Source organism: Saccostrea cucullata, unplaced genomic scaffold (genome assembly GCF_032062105.1).
Source record: "Saccostrea cucullata isolate Sc308-1 unplaced genomic scaffold, CSIRO_AGI_Scuc_v1 ctg1433, whole genome shotgun sequence".
Taxonomy (NCBI): Eukaryota; Metazoa; Mollusca; class Bivalvia; order Ostreida; family Ostreidae; genus Saccostrea; species Saccostrea cuccullata.
The window spans coordinates 55,704-69,854 of NW_026923776.1; the positions used below are offsets into that span (position 1 = coordinate 55,704).

The 14,151-nt window shown below is 35.5% G+C and overlaps 2 protein-coding genes across 2 annotated transcripts; both read right to left on the reverse strand.

Moving 5' to 3' along the window:
• Positions 1 to 1,829: 1,829 nt before the first annotated feature.
• Positions 1,830 to 2,813, reverse strand: LOC134264900 (serine/threonine-protein kinase TNNI3K-like). The gene has a single exon (XM_062747154.1). The coding sequence runs from the start codon at positions 2,811 to 2,813 to the stop codon at positions 1,830 to 1,832; it is 984 nt and encodes a 327-aa protein (XP_062603138.1).
• Positions 2,814 to 9,612: 6,799 nt separating this feature from the next.
• Positions 9,613 to 13,632, reverse strand: LOC134264901 (uncharacterized protein K02A2.6-like). Its single transcript, XM_062747155.1, has one exon. The coding sequence runs from the start codon at positions 13,630 to 13,632 to the stop codon at positions 9,613 to 9,615; it is 4,020 nt and encodes a 1,339-aa protein (XP_062603139.1).
• Between the last annotated feature and the right edge of the window lie 519 nt (positions 13,633 to 14,151).

The window sequence follows — 14,151 nt, forward strand, 5'->3', positions numbered from 1 at the left end:
AGAAAAGTTTGTTTTCTTTTGGCACGCGTCTGTACATGTAACATTATGTTTATGCAATGTTTGAGCTTGCGAGGTTACATTGTACTGAACATGTTGAAACTTTTGTATGATCAATAATGCGAAAAACATTGCTATTTTTCATATACATTTAACCCGTCGGTAGAGAAAAGAGCAATATTCTCGGGTTTCATATTCAATATACTAGTATCTAGGGAAAAAATACAACATTTAAACAAGATAATAAACATTCATACTTTACACGCAGTTCAATAACTGAAAATATCTGTTTTACAAATCAATCATCAACATTTGAATTACAAAAATATATATGTAACTGGAAAATCTGAATTAAGAATATATAAGTAACTATTATATACACCTTCCCAGTCTACATCATTATACTATGTGCTTATACCATGACGGTGTGCATTGGTATGGACCGGCAGGTAGTTTATAACGGGTTTTGTTAGTAATGAACACAATTTTTTTCTCTCTCTCTCTTTTAACACCCCTTTCTCTCTATCATACTTGATCATGTGACAACGACAGTGAAGACATGCAAACAATGAAGACACTACCCACAAATAGGTGGATCTAAGGTCTAAGACCTGGCTACATACATATTGAATGGAAACCTACATTTTCACTGTTAGTAAATAACCTTAATTTTCGTTAGTAATGGAACGTTGTCAACACACTTTGGTGATCTTGGCTTGTACTTACCGCTTTTAAGAATGTACAATCTGTAATGTGATTGTGAAGTAGGCGATTTTTAATGTTTTAAAATTTCTGTCAGTAAGCTCTTTTCACGGAGTCAAATGCCATATATGTCGTTTTCAAACAAAGAGATCCCGCCTCCTTCCCCTCTCTACTCCACCTGTTATTGCACGATACCGTCAATTATTTTATGTCATAAGTTTAATAATTTTGCGCATGTCCTGGCCTTATGAACATAAACTGAGAATAGACTTAAGGCAAAAGTTCAAATCAATATAACTTTGGAGAAAAAAAAAATTATAATGTAACCAAATATGCTTCATTTGTTAGAATTTGAATGTTATACAAAACTGCTAAATTTTAAGAACACATGTTGAATAAATCTTAATTTATTTGGAATCAAAATTTAAACTTTAGTGTATTTTCAGTTTATGGTAATGGGGCCTGTCCATTAACACAACATTTCTTTTAAACATTATATCAGGAAGATTTTGAAAAAAAATATTGTAAATTGTATCAATTTGGATTTAACGACATGTTAAATTACAAAAACACACTTTGCGTAAAATTATGAGCAGAATACAATTTTATATAAACTTTATGTAAATTATTAAAAAATTTATTTGTAAATTCGATGACATTAAATCATTGTATTGAGTCTTTTCAAAATTTAGTCACATATTGTCTGTTTCACTATTACAGAATGTTCATTAACAATTTTTTGACAATTTAACTTTAGGAAGAAAGGAGTTTGTAGCATTATAACTCATAATTTTTTTTATCGAAAATCATTTTCGTTTTTTTTCGTGCATAATGAGTCATTAACAAAGTTGAATTTCAGTTTTTTTCTGATATTGTTTCATCTAGTAAGTTTACCATTTATCTTTCTTTACAGTTTGGGCTATAAACTCCTTTTCTGTTTGATTTATACAGAAAATCATCATTATGTATTAATACAATTTTCTATACAATACATATCTCTTGTTCAATATTTGAAATCTCAAATATCACAGGTAATATTTTTATAAAGCATAAAATACGTTAAAAGAGAAACAAAATTAAAGAAATTGTGTCAAACTAAGCAAAGTTCGGATAATCTTATTAGATGTTTCCTAGTTTAAATGCTTCAACATATAATCTAAAATAACTTCTTGACCACATTCCATTGCAATTTCTACAGCCTTGTTTATGTCTGAACCATGTTTAACAAGACACTCCACTATAGGAAAATGTCCGTTTTCTACAGCGCAACACAGTGGACTATCCTTTGAAGAACTTAGCAAGTTAACATCTGCTCCATTTTCTACAAGATATTCAATAACTTCGATATGACCTTGAACAGAGGCACAATGTAGTGGAGGATCACAAATGTCACTGACATTGTTAACATCCATCTTGTCAATAAGAAATTTCACAACATTTAAATGACCGCCTTTACAAGCGGAAGATAGACAACTAGCACCAATATTTATATCAGCATCATTATGTAGCAAAAACTTTACAATTTCCAAATGTCCATATCTTGATGCATAGCAAAGTGGAGAATGGCCTTTAAGGTTACAGAGATTGACATCAGCACCAAGTTTGATAAGTTCTCTCACAATTTCCAGATAACCTTTGCTTGAAGCACAGCACAAGGGAGAGCCGTTCATGTCACAAGAAGAACCTTGATTAATATCTGCACCGTGTTCTACAAGGTATCGAATAATGTGAATCTGTCCGTATGCTGTGGCGGAGTAAAGTGGATTTACATTATATGAACTCATTAAATTAACTTCAGCTCCGTGTTCTACCAGATACTCCACAATATCAAGATGCCCTTGACAAGAAGCGGAAGTAAGAGCTGGATAACAATTGTTATTGACCTTGTTAACATCTATCTTATCAATAAGAAATTTCACAAGATCTAAATGACCGCTTTCACAAGCAAAAGATAAGCAACTAGCACCAACATTGATTTCAGCATTATTCTGTAGTAGAAACTTCACAATTTTTTTATGACCAAACTGTGATGCGAAGCACAGTGGAGATAATCCATAGTTGTTACACAGATTGACATCAGCACCAAGTTTGGTCAGTTCTGTCACTAATTCCATATTACCTTTACCTGAAGCACAGCACATCGGAGACGCGTTTTTTTCACCAGAAGTGCCAAGATTGATATCTGCTCCGTGTTCTACAAGGTATCGAATTACTTGTCACTGTTCATTTTGTGTGGCAGAGCAGATAGGGCTAATGTTAGCTGAACTCATTAAATTAATATCAGCTCCATGTTCTACCAGGTATTCTACAATATCAAGATGTCCTTGACCAGAAGCACAATGCAGTGGAGGTTCACACATGGTATCGACCCTATTTACATTTATTTTATCAGTAAGAAATTTTACAATATTCAAATGACCACCTTCACAGGCAGAGGATAGGCAACTTGCTCCAACATTTATATCAGCACCAGTCTGTAACAAAAACTTTACAATCTCCATATGACCAAATTTTGAATCTCCTTTAAGGTCACAGAGATTGACATCAGCACCAAGTTTGATCAGTTCTCCCACAATTTCCCGGTACCCTTTGCTTGAAGCGCAGCACAAAGGAGACTCAAATATGTCACCAGAGGAACCTTGATTGATATCTGCACCGTGTTTTACAAGGTGTCGAATTATGTGTAAATGTTTATTCTCTGTGGATTTACAAAGGATGAATTTATAAAATTAATATAAGCGCCGTGCTCTACCAGATATTTGACAATATTCAGATGGCCTGAACTTGCAGCACGATGAGAGTAGAACCATAAGCAAGAATCCTTGCCAGACCTCTATCTGCTTCACTATTAGAGGGAAGATTAGAATCAGTAGATGGACAATTGGCACCAACAGTCACATTGCTATCACTGTCAATCAGATATTTCAATACATTTAGGTTGCCGAAATGCGATGCATAACATAGTGGAGATAACCCCTCCTTGTTACAGAGATTAATATCGGCACAGTTCTCAATAAGGAGTTTCACTCTGCTGTATCACCTCCTAATGCTGCAGCAGACAGCGGGGAGGTGCCGTTTGCTGCACACATATTAACTATAGCCCCATGTTTGATTAAAGTTTTCACTATGTCGTAATGACTTTACAAACACGATCCATACAGACTCGAATTTTGATTCCCATCACACAAATTGACGTCTGCTCCTTTTTTAATCAAAAAGTTTACAATATCATTACAACCAGACCACGAAGCAAACAATAAATGCCAGAAATTGTTTTCACCAATTTGAACAATGTGATTTATACACATTGGATTTACGTGACTTGATACAAGTTCTACCATAGCCAGACTACTACTAGAACATGCCAAGTTGAAACAAAGAGACTGTGATTTCAGATCATTGTTAAATACAATTTCTAAAATGTTGCTCGATATAGTGTTGATACAGTCTGTTGCTTTGGAAAGTTCGATTTTTCCCTTGATAATGTCTAGGATACCAGAAAGCAAGTTAATGTGATTATATGCAATTATCCAGTTAACTACTCTGTGACACTCTTTTAAAACATAATATTTTGAATCTATTGCAGATAATTTTTGTTCTTCAAGCATTTTTTCCCATTTTTTTGTATTTCAAGCACTAAAGTTTTAGTCCTTTTATCTAGCTGTTCGCAAGTTTTGACGTCAAAAAGCAAATGTATGATTTCATCATAACTCAATCTTTTCAAATATCTACAAAATACAGCAACGAAAAGTTCATTCCCTGACACATGTCCTATACTGCTAAATACTTCGTATAAGTAGAACTGTTTTATGTCACGGATGATACGTTCCACCAATATAGGGAAGTGTACCTCAACGATTTGGATAAGATTTTTATTTATTATCGCCCAGTCTCCAAATTTTAAAAGTTTGTAAATAGATCTAGATGTACAATGTTTGATGAGACAGTCTTGAAAACTTCTTCCAAAGTGAACTGCAATTATTTCAAACAAGCTGTCATGAATAAAAAAATATATACCATCTGTATCCTTCATTAGATATGATCCTTTTACATGTAAGATTGTCATTGCCTGTGTTAATTCCGAGTCTGGTGTTGAGTTGTCTAATCTACAACATTTGTACACATCATTCAGACATTGTCTGTCTAGAGACTGTAGACAGACAAAATTGTCTTTCATGATACAATACACCAATCCAGCATAATAAGTTTTGTTAAGCTCTCGCATTCTATCAAGTTCATAAACTATAGACTTGTATGGGTGGATAAAAAAAATCTTCCCCATAACCTGATATTTTTTATCAGATGAAAATATTCGACACAGCAGTGGGAACATTGGTAATCTGCGTGGTAGCTCTAAATCCTCGAAGTATTTTACATTTACTTTTTTATATTTACAGTGATTCTCTAGCATATTTTTGATGTCTTCCTCATTGAACTCATTTTCTTTGTCATCTAAGTTAATGACATGTTTGTCCTTTGTAACAAAACTTTTCAAAAGTTTGGACTCGTTAAACACAACAGATCTGCTACTCATCAGTAGTTTTGAACCAAGTTTCTAATAAACTTAGCACATTTTCTGTCTCTCTTGTAAGATTGTGAAATGAACTCATATCAAGGCCATAAACATTCTACACTCAAACGGATCACCACGCCCTTTTCCATCGCACGTTAGAAAAAAAGCTAGCGATTGAGTCTACACTATCCATCTTGGAATACCAATCCCAATGAATTTTCATAGTACTTAAATTTCAAGCTTTTTTGGCTGTTACTGTATTTTATACAATGTTAAAGCGCATTGTTATGAACTGACAAACGTGTATAGATGTTAATTATCAAATTCCTGCCTCTCTAAATTCAAAGTACATAAGGTAAATTTAACATTCTGCAGTATATTTTGCAAATTAGGTCAAATTTAAAGTTCATGGCCATGTGGACCGTAACGCTGGTATTTTTCATGATGTTTTATGACAAACATTGCACAATTTAAATAGCATATACTTATCTCTAATATTTAAAAAAAAAATGATTATTGGCATTGTCAACTATTTCAAAAATTAGGTCTAAGGTAAGGTTCAAGGAAACTGGGTCGGTTACCAAGAAATCGGTAATAATATAAAAACCATTGTGCTAAGCTATATATGTGCACAATCTCAAATCTATAACTCTTACAGTTCGTGAGATATTATATGTGACAGACGGAGGGATTGACGGACCGACAGACAGTGTGTCGTTACATAGATTATATGTATATATGTTCGTAAACTTTTTTGTGTTTTTCCGTTTTTGTCCTTATGGAATGTTTTTGTCTACCGTTTATATCCGAGCACTACTTTTGTTACTATTCAGTGTTTGTCGTGCATTGGTGCCTCTGCCGCAGTTTTTATCATGTTTATATACAACATTAAATGAGCTTAATAACCGACAGAAAAAGAGAATTGAAATCAAAGACACACAATATTCATTTTTTAAATATGCTTCCAGTAAAATAATTTTGAAAACCTTTTTTTCCCAAAAAACTTAAATAAATTGTAGAAAATAATTTGCCTTCAAAGTGCATGGAGTAATTGAAAAGAGAGGAAATCAAGAGATCTCCTTGGTAGGTTGAGATAATCTGCAACTCTGGATACTACCCATGATGTACAATTAAATAACATACCAATTACATAATTTAGAAATAGATTAAAAACTGAATTTGGTTATCATGACAACTTTCATGCAGACATTTAAACTTTGATTTGCTATAGTTATAACTATGAAAAGTTTGATTTTCTATTGCATTAACTATGAAAGCTTTGACTAACTATAGTGTTCATTACATGTATTTAATTTTGATATTTAGTGATAACTTAAAAAAGATTAACTATAGTGTTCACTTAAGGTAGGACACAATATATAGGCCAAACTTTTCCTAAAATTCAATTTTTCTGAAACTTTGATATTTTGTTCTAGGATACGAAATCTCTCTTTATATATGATATGAAAGAAATTCAATCACACATTGTTTTGCCCACATAGTCTGAAATATGGCCTATCAGATCCCCGTAAGAAGATTGTGAAATCAGACACTCGACTTGAAAATAAGCCTAATTTTAAAATTATCAATTATTGATCTATTGCGTATTTGTGTAATACTTTTAATAAAGATAACCTTTTTGTTACTTTAAATCAGTAAGTCATATTGATACTTGGAGATTTGAGTAAAATATTACGTAAAAATACAACATGCGTAGTGTTGAAATTGAAAATTCACATGTAAATTTCCGACAGTTTAAGTTATCTAAAGAGAATGTATGATTCAATTTTTAAAAAAATAAACAGAATGATTTAAATGGGTCCTGGAATAAAATGTGTATAAATAAAGAAAACTGAACCACTGGTTTGAAATATTTTGGAGATTTAAATAAATTCAATGGCAAAAACACTTAAAGATTCAGTGGATGACGTCACAATATTTGACTTTTGACCTCTAGATATGACCTTGACCTTTTTAGTACATAACGAATGGAGATTCTTTATATATGTGTCCAAATATCAGCCCTCTACTACATGTATTTATGGAACAAAAAAGTTACACTGCATTTTATAACAGACTATTACATGCTTGTTTATTGCACTAAAAAAGCGTAAACACATTCGAAATTGTAAGCTCCCAAGTGACTAATAGAGAGGATTCTCTGATTTTTTTTTCACAAAATATGATGCAAACATGCCAAAACTTATTATTATTTTTCTTACAGGGATCATTTATTGTTGTCAATTTAGTAATATTATTCTTTTTTCACCAGTACTTGTAAGAAATTGGTTAAAATAAAATCCACGGGTGTTTTGTCCTACCTTAAGAAATAAACAAAAATGTTAAAAAGTTCACTGGGAAATGAACTTTTAATTGGTAACGTGATCAAATCCTGTGAAGCCCGAAGGTCTTCTCGGTGGATTTGATCACTTACCAGCTAAAAGTTCTTTTACCAGTGAACTTTTTAACATTGTTATTTATTACTTATATTTACATTTGAGACGAACATATTTCGAGCTTAATTGCATTTATTACACGAACGGGTCGCCGTATTGCTATGTTGTGACGAACAATGACCTAGATGTTGTTTGGTCAAAGCTAGTTTACCTCGCTCCAACATTTGAATGTTTACATTCATGCTCAGCAGTACAGTTCAGGAAATATCTGTATATAGTGAAAAAAAAACACTGATCGGAGCTGAGAATAATCTAATTAATTCATGAGGTCTTACACAATATTTGAAGTCAAACGCGGTGATATCGCCTGTTTTAGTTTACATAACTCCACAGGATTTTCAGGTTAAAAAGGTTATTGCGATTTTAGACTACTCTTTAGTATTCAAAACCTTATTCACATCATAGAAGATTTATTGTACATCTCGTAATTGAAAAATAATTGTTAACATTTTATCCTTTTCATCGTTATTAACTTAAAAATATTCCATTTTGCACCGTGAGAGAAACATAAAGACAAAATATCACCTCGCTCTGTGATTCGGTCGCGTTATGACATCTGACCCCCAAATATCTTTCACACAGAATTAAACATATTTTCCCTTCTATAGGTTCATCTAAGAAAGATATTTGCAAATGTAAATACATGTATGATGAAATATTTTATGAACTATGGTGATAACATTAAAAATAAGTTTAATTATCCCTTTGGCAATTTGATCATACATGTAAATTGAAAGCTTCGTTTTACTCTATTTAAAATATTTATTTATAGTTTACTACAGTTAATTATAGTATTTTTGTTAAGGATTTGCAGTATCAATTGGGAGATGAATAATGTTACCCAAATAAAGATCTTTCTTAGTGAATATATATATAAATTATGTTAAGTCAAGCATAAGCAATTCAAGAGTAATGGCCATTATTATTTTTTAAATGTTGGTAAATCTTCTAGGCCAAGGTCAAACTTGTTGTTATCCAAATAAAGACCTTTGCACAAAAATAAATCTGTGAAATATTGAGGCACTCCTACTAACTCTTCAAAACGTATGTCCAATGTAACAGTTTTTGAAACTGGGTCAAACTCAAAGTTCAAAGTTAAATATATATATATTTCCTTGGAAAGTTGAATACAATTGTAAAGTAAGAATTAACGCCCTAGCATCAACTGTTCAAAGGTAATACCAGGGTCAAAATTTGTTAAATTCTTGCCAAACTGGGCAAAAAAACTCCAAAGTGAAGGTCAAGAGGTCAAATGCGAAATGCTTTATCACAAGAGATACAAATGTTGAATATTATTGCTCTAATTAAGCAAAAGTAATGAATGAGGTTAAAGTTTTTATTGCGAAAAAACAGACAGACAGACAGAAAGATGGACAAAGCAATTAAAACAATACTTCTCCGAATCTTTGAAAACGTGCGTATAATGAATTTAAGTACTAAAATACTCATTTCAAATTGGTTATTTTTATATTTAATTGTTTAAACATTGCCCTGACGTCATGCATTTGATCTTGCAGTCTAAACATCTACCTGTGTTTCACTTCCGTAAAGTATAATTCAATAAAAACAACGGTGTTTAGAATGTTAAAACACCGTACAGCGTGCAGCTTTAGTGCACGATCTTAGAACACAACAGCAGCTCAGTTAACGGTATAACAAACTGATTTATTTTTGGAAATCTCATAAAACAAAACGAAAGTAAATTAATATTTAGGAATGATATTAATAAAGTTCACGAAACGCATAACGTGTTACATCTTCCTTCCTTTGAGTTTATAGAAATTCTGTTATAGTTAAAATGTGCGAGACAATTAACTACATATGCAAAGTAATCTCACAAAAACATAATATTGAGCTTCTTGCTCAAGGGTGAGTAAGTCAAGGGATTATTGTGCCCTTATAACACGGCTTACTCATGACTAGCAAATGAATCTAAACTGAAGTCTAATTCACATAGTCCTTGAATCGAGATGGTTCCTTAATGATTCGACCTGATCTTGTGGTAAGTGGAGGTGCAGTATCACTCTGGGGTGCACTGGTAGGTTTTGAGGTTGGATTCACAGATGTTTGTCCAGTTAATGCGTCCTTGATAGGTTGTTCCTGGACGGGTTTGTCATCAATGTCCTCATGTATGTGAGCGTCTGTGTCAGCATGTTGACTTGGACGGAGGTCACGACGATTCCTACGGTATGTCTGTCCATTAGATTCAATTTCATACGATCTGTTTCCTAGTGAATGTTTCACAGTTCCTTTTCTCCATTCGTTGTCAGTATGTCCTAATGTTTCTGGTGGCGCTATACGCACCTTTTCTCCAATATCCAGTGGTCGTAGATCTCTTGCTCCTCGATTATAGTACAAAGCTTGTCTTCGCTTCAGAGAGGTTAATTGCTTCTCCTGAGATTTCAACGGATAAACTTCCGGAACTAGGAGGGTCTCCTTTGTAGGCAAGAGTGTCTTTGTGCGTCGACTCATCAAACGCTGAGCTGGACTGGTATCCATTCCTTGAGTAGGTGTGTTACGAAAATCTAGCAGAGAGAGATAAGGATCAGACTGAGATTTCAAGGCTCGTTTCAGCAATCTTTTGGCCATTTTGACAGCTTGCTCAGCTTTTCCATTACTCTGGGGGTACTTCGGTGAGCTAGTCACATGACTGAATTCCCATTCCTTGGCGAACTGTTGGAACTCAGTAGAGGCAAACTGGGGCCCATTGTCAGATACAAGGGTGTCTGGAATTCCATAGCGTGCAAACAATGCCTTCAGTTTCTGAATTACAGTCTTCGACTTAGTGTTGCGAAGATAGTCAACCTCCCAAAAGTTAGAGAAATAATCAACAGTCACAAGGTACTCCTTCGAATTGTAGCTAAATAGGTCACTAGCTACTTTGGCCCATGGACGTGTGGGTACATCATGACTTACGAGGGTCTCTTTCCTCTGTTTGTCATCAAGAGAACGACAGGTATCACACTTAGTCACAAAGTCTTTCACATCTTTGGTCATACCAAGCCAGAACAAATTTTCACGAGCTCTCCTGAGACTTCCTTCAACTCCAATATGAGATGAGTGAATACGGCGCAACATGTCCATTTTCATAGACTCTGGGATAAGAATGCGCTCTCCTTTAAATACAATGCCGTCTTGTACTGTCAACTCGTCACGAATGTTGAAGTATGGCTGTAGGGGAGCTGAAACACACGCAGAGATTTCTGGCCATCCTGAGAGAATAACTTTGGTCAGCTCTACTAGTGTTTTGTCTTCCCGAGTTTCTTGTCTCAGTTCCTGAAGTCTGTCTTTGATCACAGGGAGAAATCGTGCCAGATGTATTGTTTCCTCTTCAAGTGTGCCAGTCTGGTCGTTGTTTCTTAGGTATGCCCTGCTCAAAGTGTCAGCTAGGTACATTTCTTTCCCAGGATGATATGCCAAGTGTATAGTGTACTTTTGCAAACGCAATAGCATCCTCTGAAGTCGTTTAGGTGCAATGTGAAGTGGTTTTCTAAGGATAATCTCCAAGGGCTTGTGGTCACTCTGAACAGTCACATCACGTCCATATGTGTATTGGTGGAATTTTTCAAGTCCAAATACCACTGCCAATAACTCTTTTTCGATCTGTGCATACCGAGTCTCTGTGTCAGTCAATGCACGACTTGCAAAAGCAACAGGCTTTCCTTCCTGTAAGATTGTGGCTCCCAGTCCAGTTTCTGAGGCATCACACTGAAGAGTTAAGCTTTTGTTAGGATCAAAGTAACTAAGCACTGGTTCAGAAATGACTAGCTGTTTTATGTCTGACACAGCCTTGTCATGGACCTCATGCCAGCTCCATTCAGCGTCTTTGAGCGTAAGTTTCCTAAGTGGCTCACACAAATCACTTAGGGATGGCAAGAATTTGCTAAGATAGTTCACAAATCCAAGAAATCTCCTTACACCAGCAACATCATCAGGATTCGGCATCTCTTTAACTGCTTTCACCTTTTCAGGGTCAGGTTTCAGACCTTCTGATGTAACAAGGTGTCCAATGAATCGCACTTCCTTCTGTCGTAATCGAAGTTTGTCTTTGTTTAGAACGAGTCCACGTTCTCGACACCGGTTCATCAAAGCTCGTAATTTTAGGTCGTGGTCAACAATAGCTTCTTCCTCTGTTTCTCCTTCCCCATATACAAGGATGTCGTCTGCTACACTATGTATACCCGTCAATCCCTCAACAGCTTGGTCTTGTCTCCTCTGGTATTCTTCAGGGGCTGTAGACAGGCCAAAGGGCATTCTCAGCCAGCGATAGCGTCCGAAGGGCGTATTGAATGTAGTTAACAGTGAACTTTCATGATCCATCTGGACATGCCAGAACCCATTCTTGGCATCAAGGATACTGAAAACTTTGGCCTTGGTTAACTGTGGAAGAACTTCCTCAATAGTAGGTAGCGGATAATAACTACGCTTCAGAGCTTTATTTAAGTCTTTTGGGTCAATACATATCCGCAGTTTATTCGGCTTGACAACCATGAGGCAACTAGAAACCCATGGTGTAGGTTCACTCACTTGAGCGATAATGTTCAGATTCTCTAGACGATCAAGTTCATCTTTCAGCTGTGCTTTAAGAGCTAGAGGAACTCTCCGTGGAGGGTGTACAACTGGAGGAATGGACTTGTCAACAACAAGATGATAGTCTCCTTCCAAACGTCCAATGCCTTCAAACACGTCCTTGTACTCGGTGAGCAACTGCTCTTTGGTGATAGGTGAATAGTTGGAAATGGCTAGAATGTTCTCACTATTCCATTGTAGTAGTTCCATATCCTGAAGTGTATCATTACCTAGTAGAGGCGTACAGTTGTCTTTGATGATAACGAAATCAGCTTCCTGAGTGATCTGGTTTCTGGGGTTGGTCACTGATAGCGCAAGTTTTCCAAGGGGCTTAATCGTTGTGCCATTGTACATGCGAAGCTTATAGTTGGTTGGGCGCAGAGGAGGAACATGATGCAAATGGTTTATAGGTAGAATGTTACAAGTAGCTCCTGTGTCAAGCTGAAATCTGACTTTCTGTCCTTGGATTAGCATGGTTGCCTGTGCTATTTTGGAGTTCAAAGAGTTCACAGATGCGACTTCGTCTAAGTTAGTGACAGAGTTCGACTGGTAATAATCATCTGAGTCGGAGCTTTCGCCAAAGTCTACTGCATGAACTTTCTTCTTCGTGATCTTTGTGGGCCCATGTTTAGTGTATGATGAGCACTTATTTTCGAAATGGTTGAGTTTATGGCACTTTCTGCAAGTTTGTCCGTATGCGGGGCATTTTTCTTTCTTTAGTTCATGATACTTGCCACAGAATTTGCACTGTTTATGTTTTTGTTTCTCACTAGTCTGTTTTTTGTTGTTGTCAGGTTTACGGGTACTCTGTTTGTTTATTTTATTAATAACTGGAGTGAGAGTGCTACTTCCGTCTAGCACACTGATGCCCTGTTTTGTGATTTCCGCAGCCCTACACATGTCTACACATTTGTCTAAACTGAGATCGGGTGTTCTTAAAAGTCTCTCCCTAAGATTGGTGTCTACTATACCACATACAATTCTGTCCCTTATGAGAGAGTCTGCAACTTGACCAAAATTGCAAGTAGATGCTAATGTTTTCAACTCGGTGATATAAGTTTCGATTGTCTCACCTGCCTCCTGTTTGCGAGTGTTGAATCTGAATCTTTCGACAGTTTCATTTTTCTTTGGACGGCAGTACTTGTCGAATGCCTCCAGCGCCATTTTTAGAGTTCTATCCTTCTCCTCTTTCTCGAATTTCAGAGTGTTGTAGATTTCTCGACCATCACTCCCTATCAGGTACTTGAATAACTGCAGCTTAGATGCTTCTTCATCTTTCACAGTCAGAGAAACGTAGAGACTGAACTCCTCTTTCCATTTACGCCAATCTTCAGCGAGATTCTTGCTGTTGAATTTTATTTTCCCTGGCGGCGCAAGTCTTTCAGCGAACGCCATTTTGTAGAAAGCACGTGGGAAACACAGGTCACAGATAGAAAGTTAATTTCAGGATCAAAAGCAGTATAATTACCACAGCAGCACTTCTGACACCATGTTTCACTTCCGTAAAGTATATTTCAATAGAAACAGCAGTGTTTAAAATGCTAAAACACCGTACAGCGTGCAGCTTTGGTGCACGATCTTAAAACACAACAGCAGCTCAGTTAACGGTATAACAAACTGATTTATTTTTGGAAATCTCATAAAACAAAACGAAAGTAAATTAATATTTAGGAATGATATTAATAAATCAAAACAAAACGTAGCCGTCCGAAAGTAAATTAATATTTACGGAATGATATTAATAAAGTTCACGAAACGCATAACGTGTTTGGGTACTCTTCAATATAATAGAAAATATGTCAGTGTTAATGGTTTGCTTTGGAAACCCGACATATGGGTCGAATAAAAAAATGAAATAGTAAAATGCACGATGGCATTATGCAACAAGGGTTCTTTGAAATTCTGATTAAATTT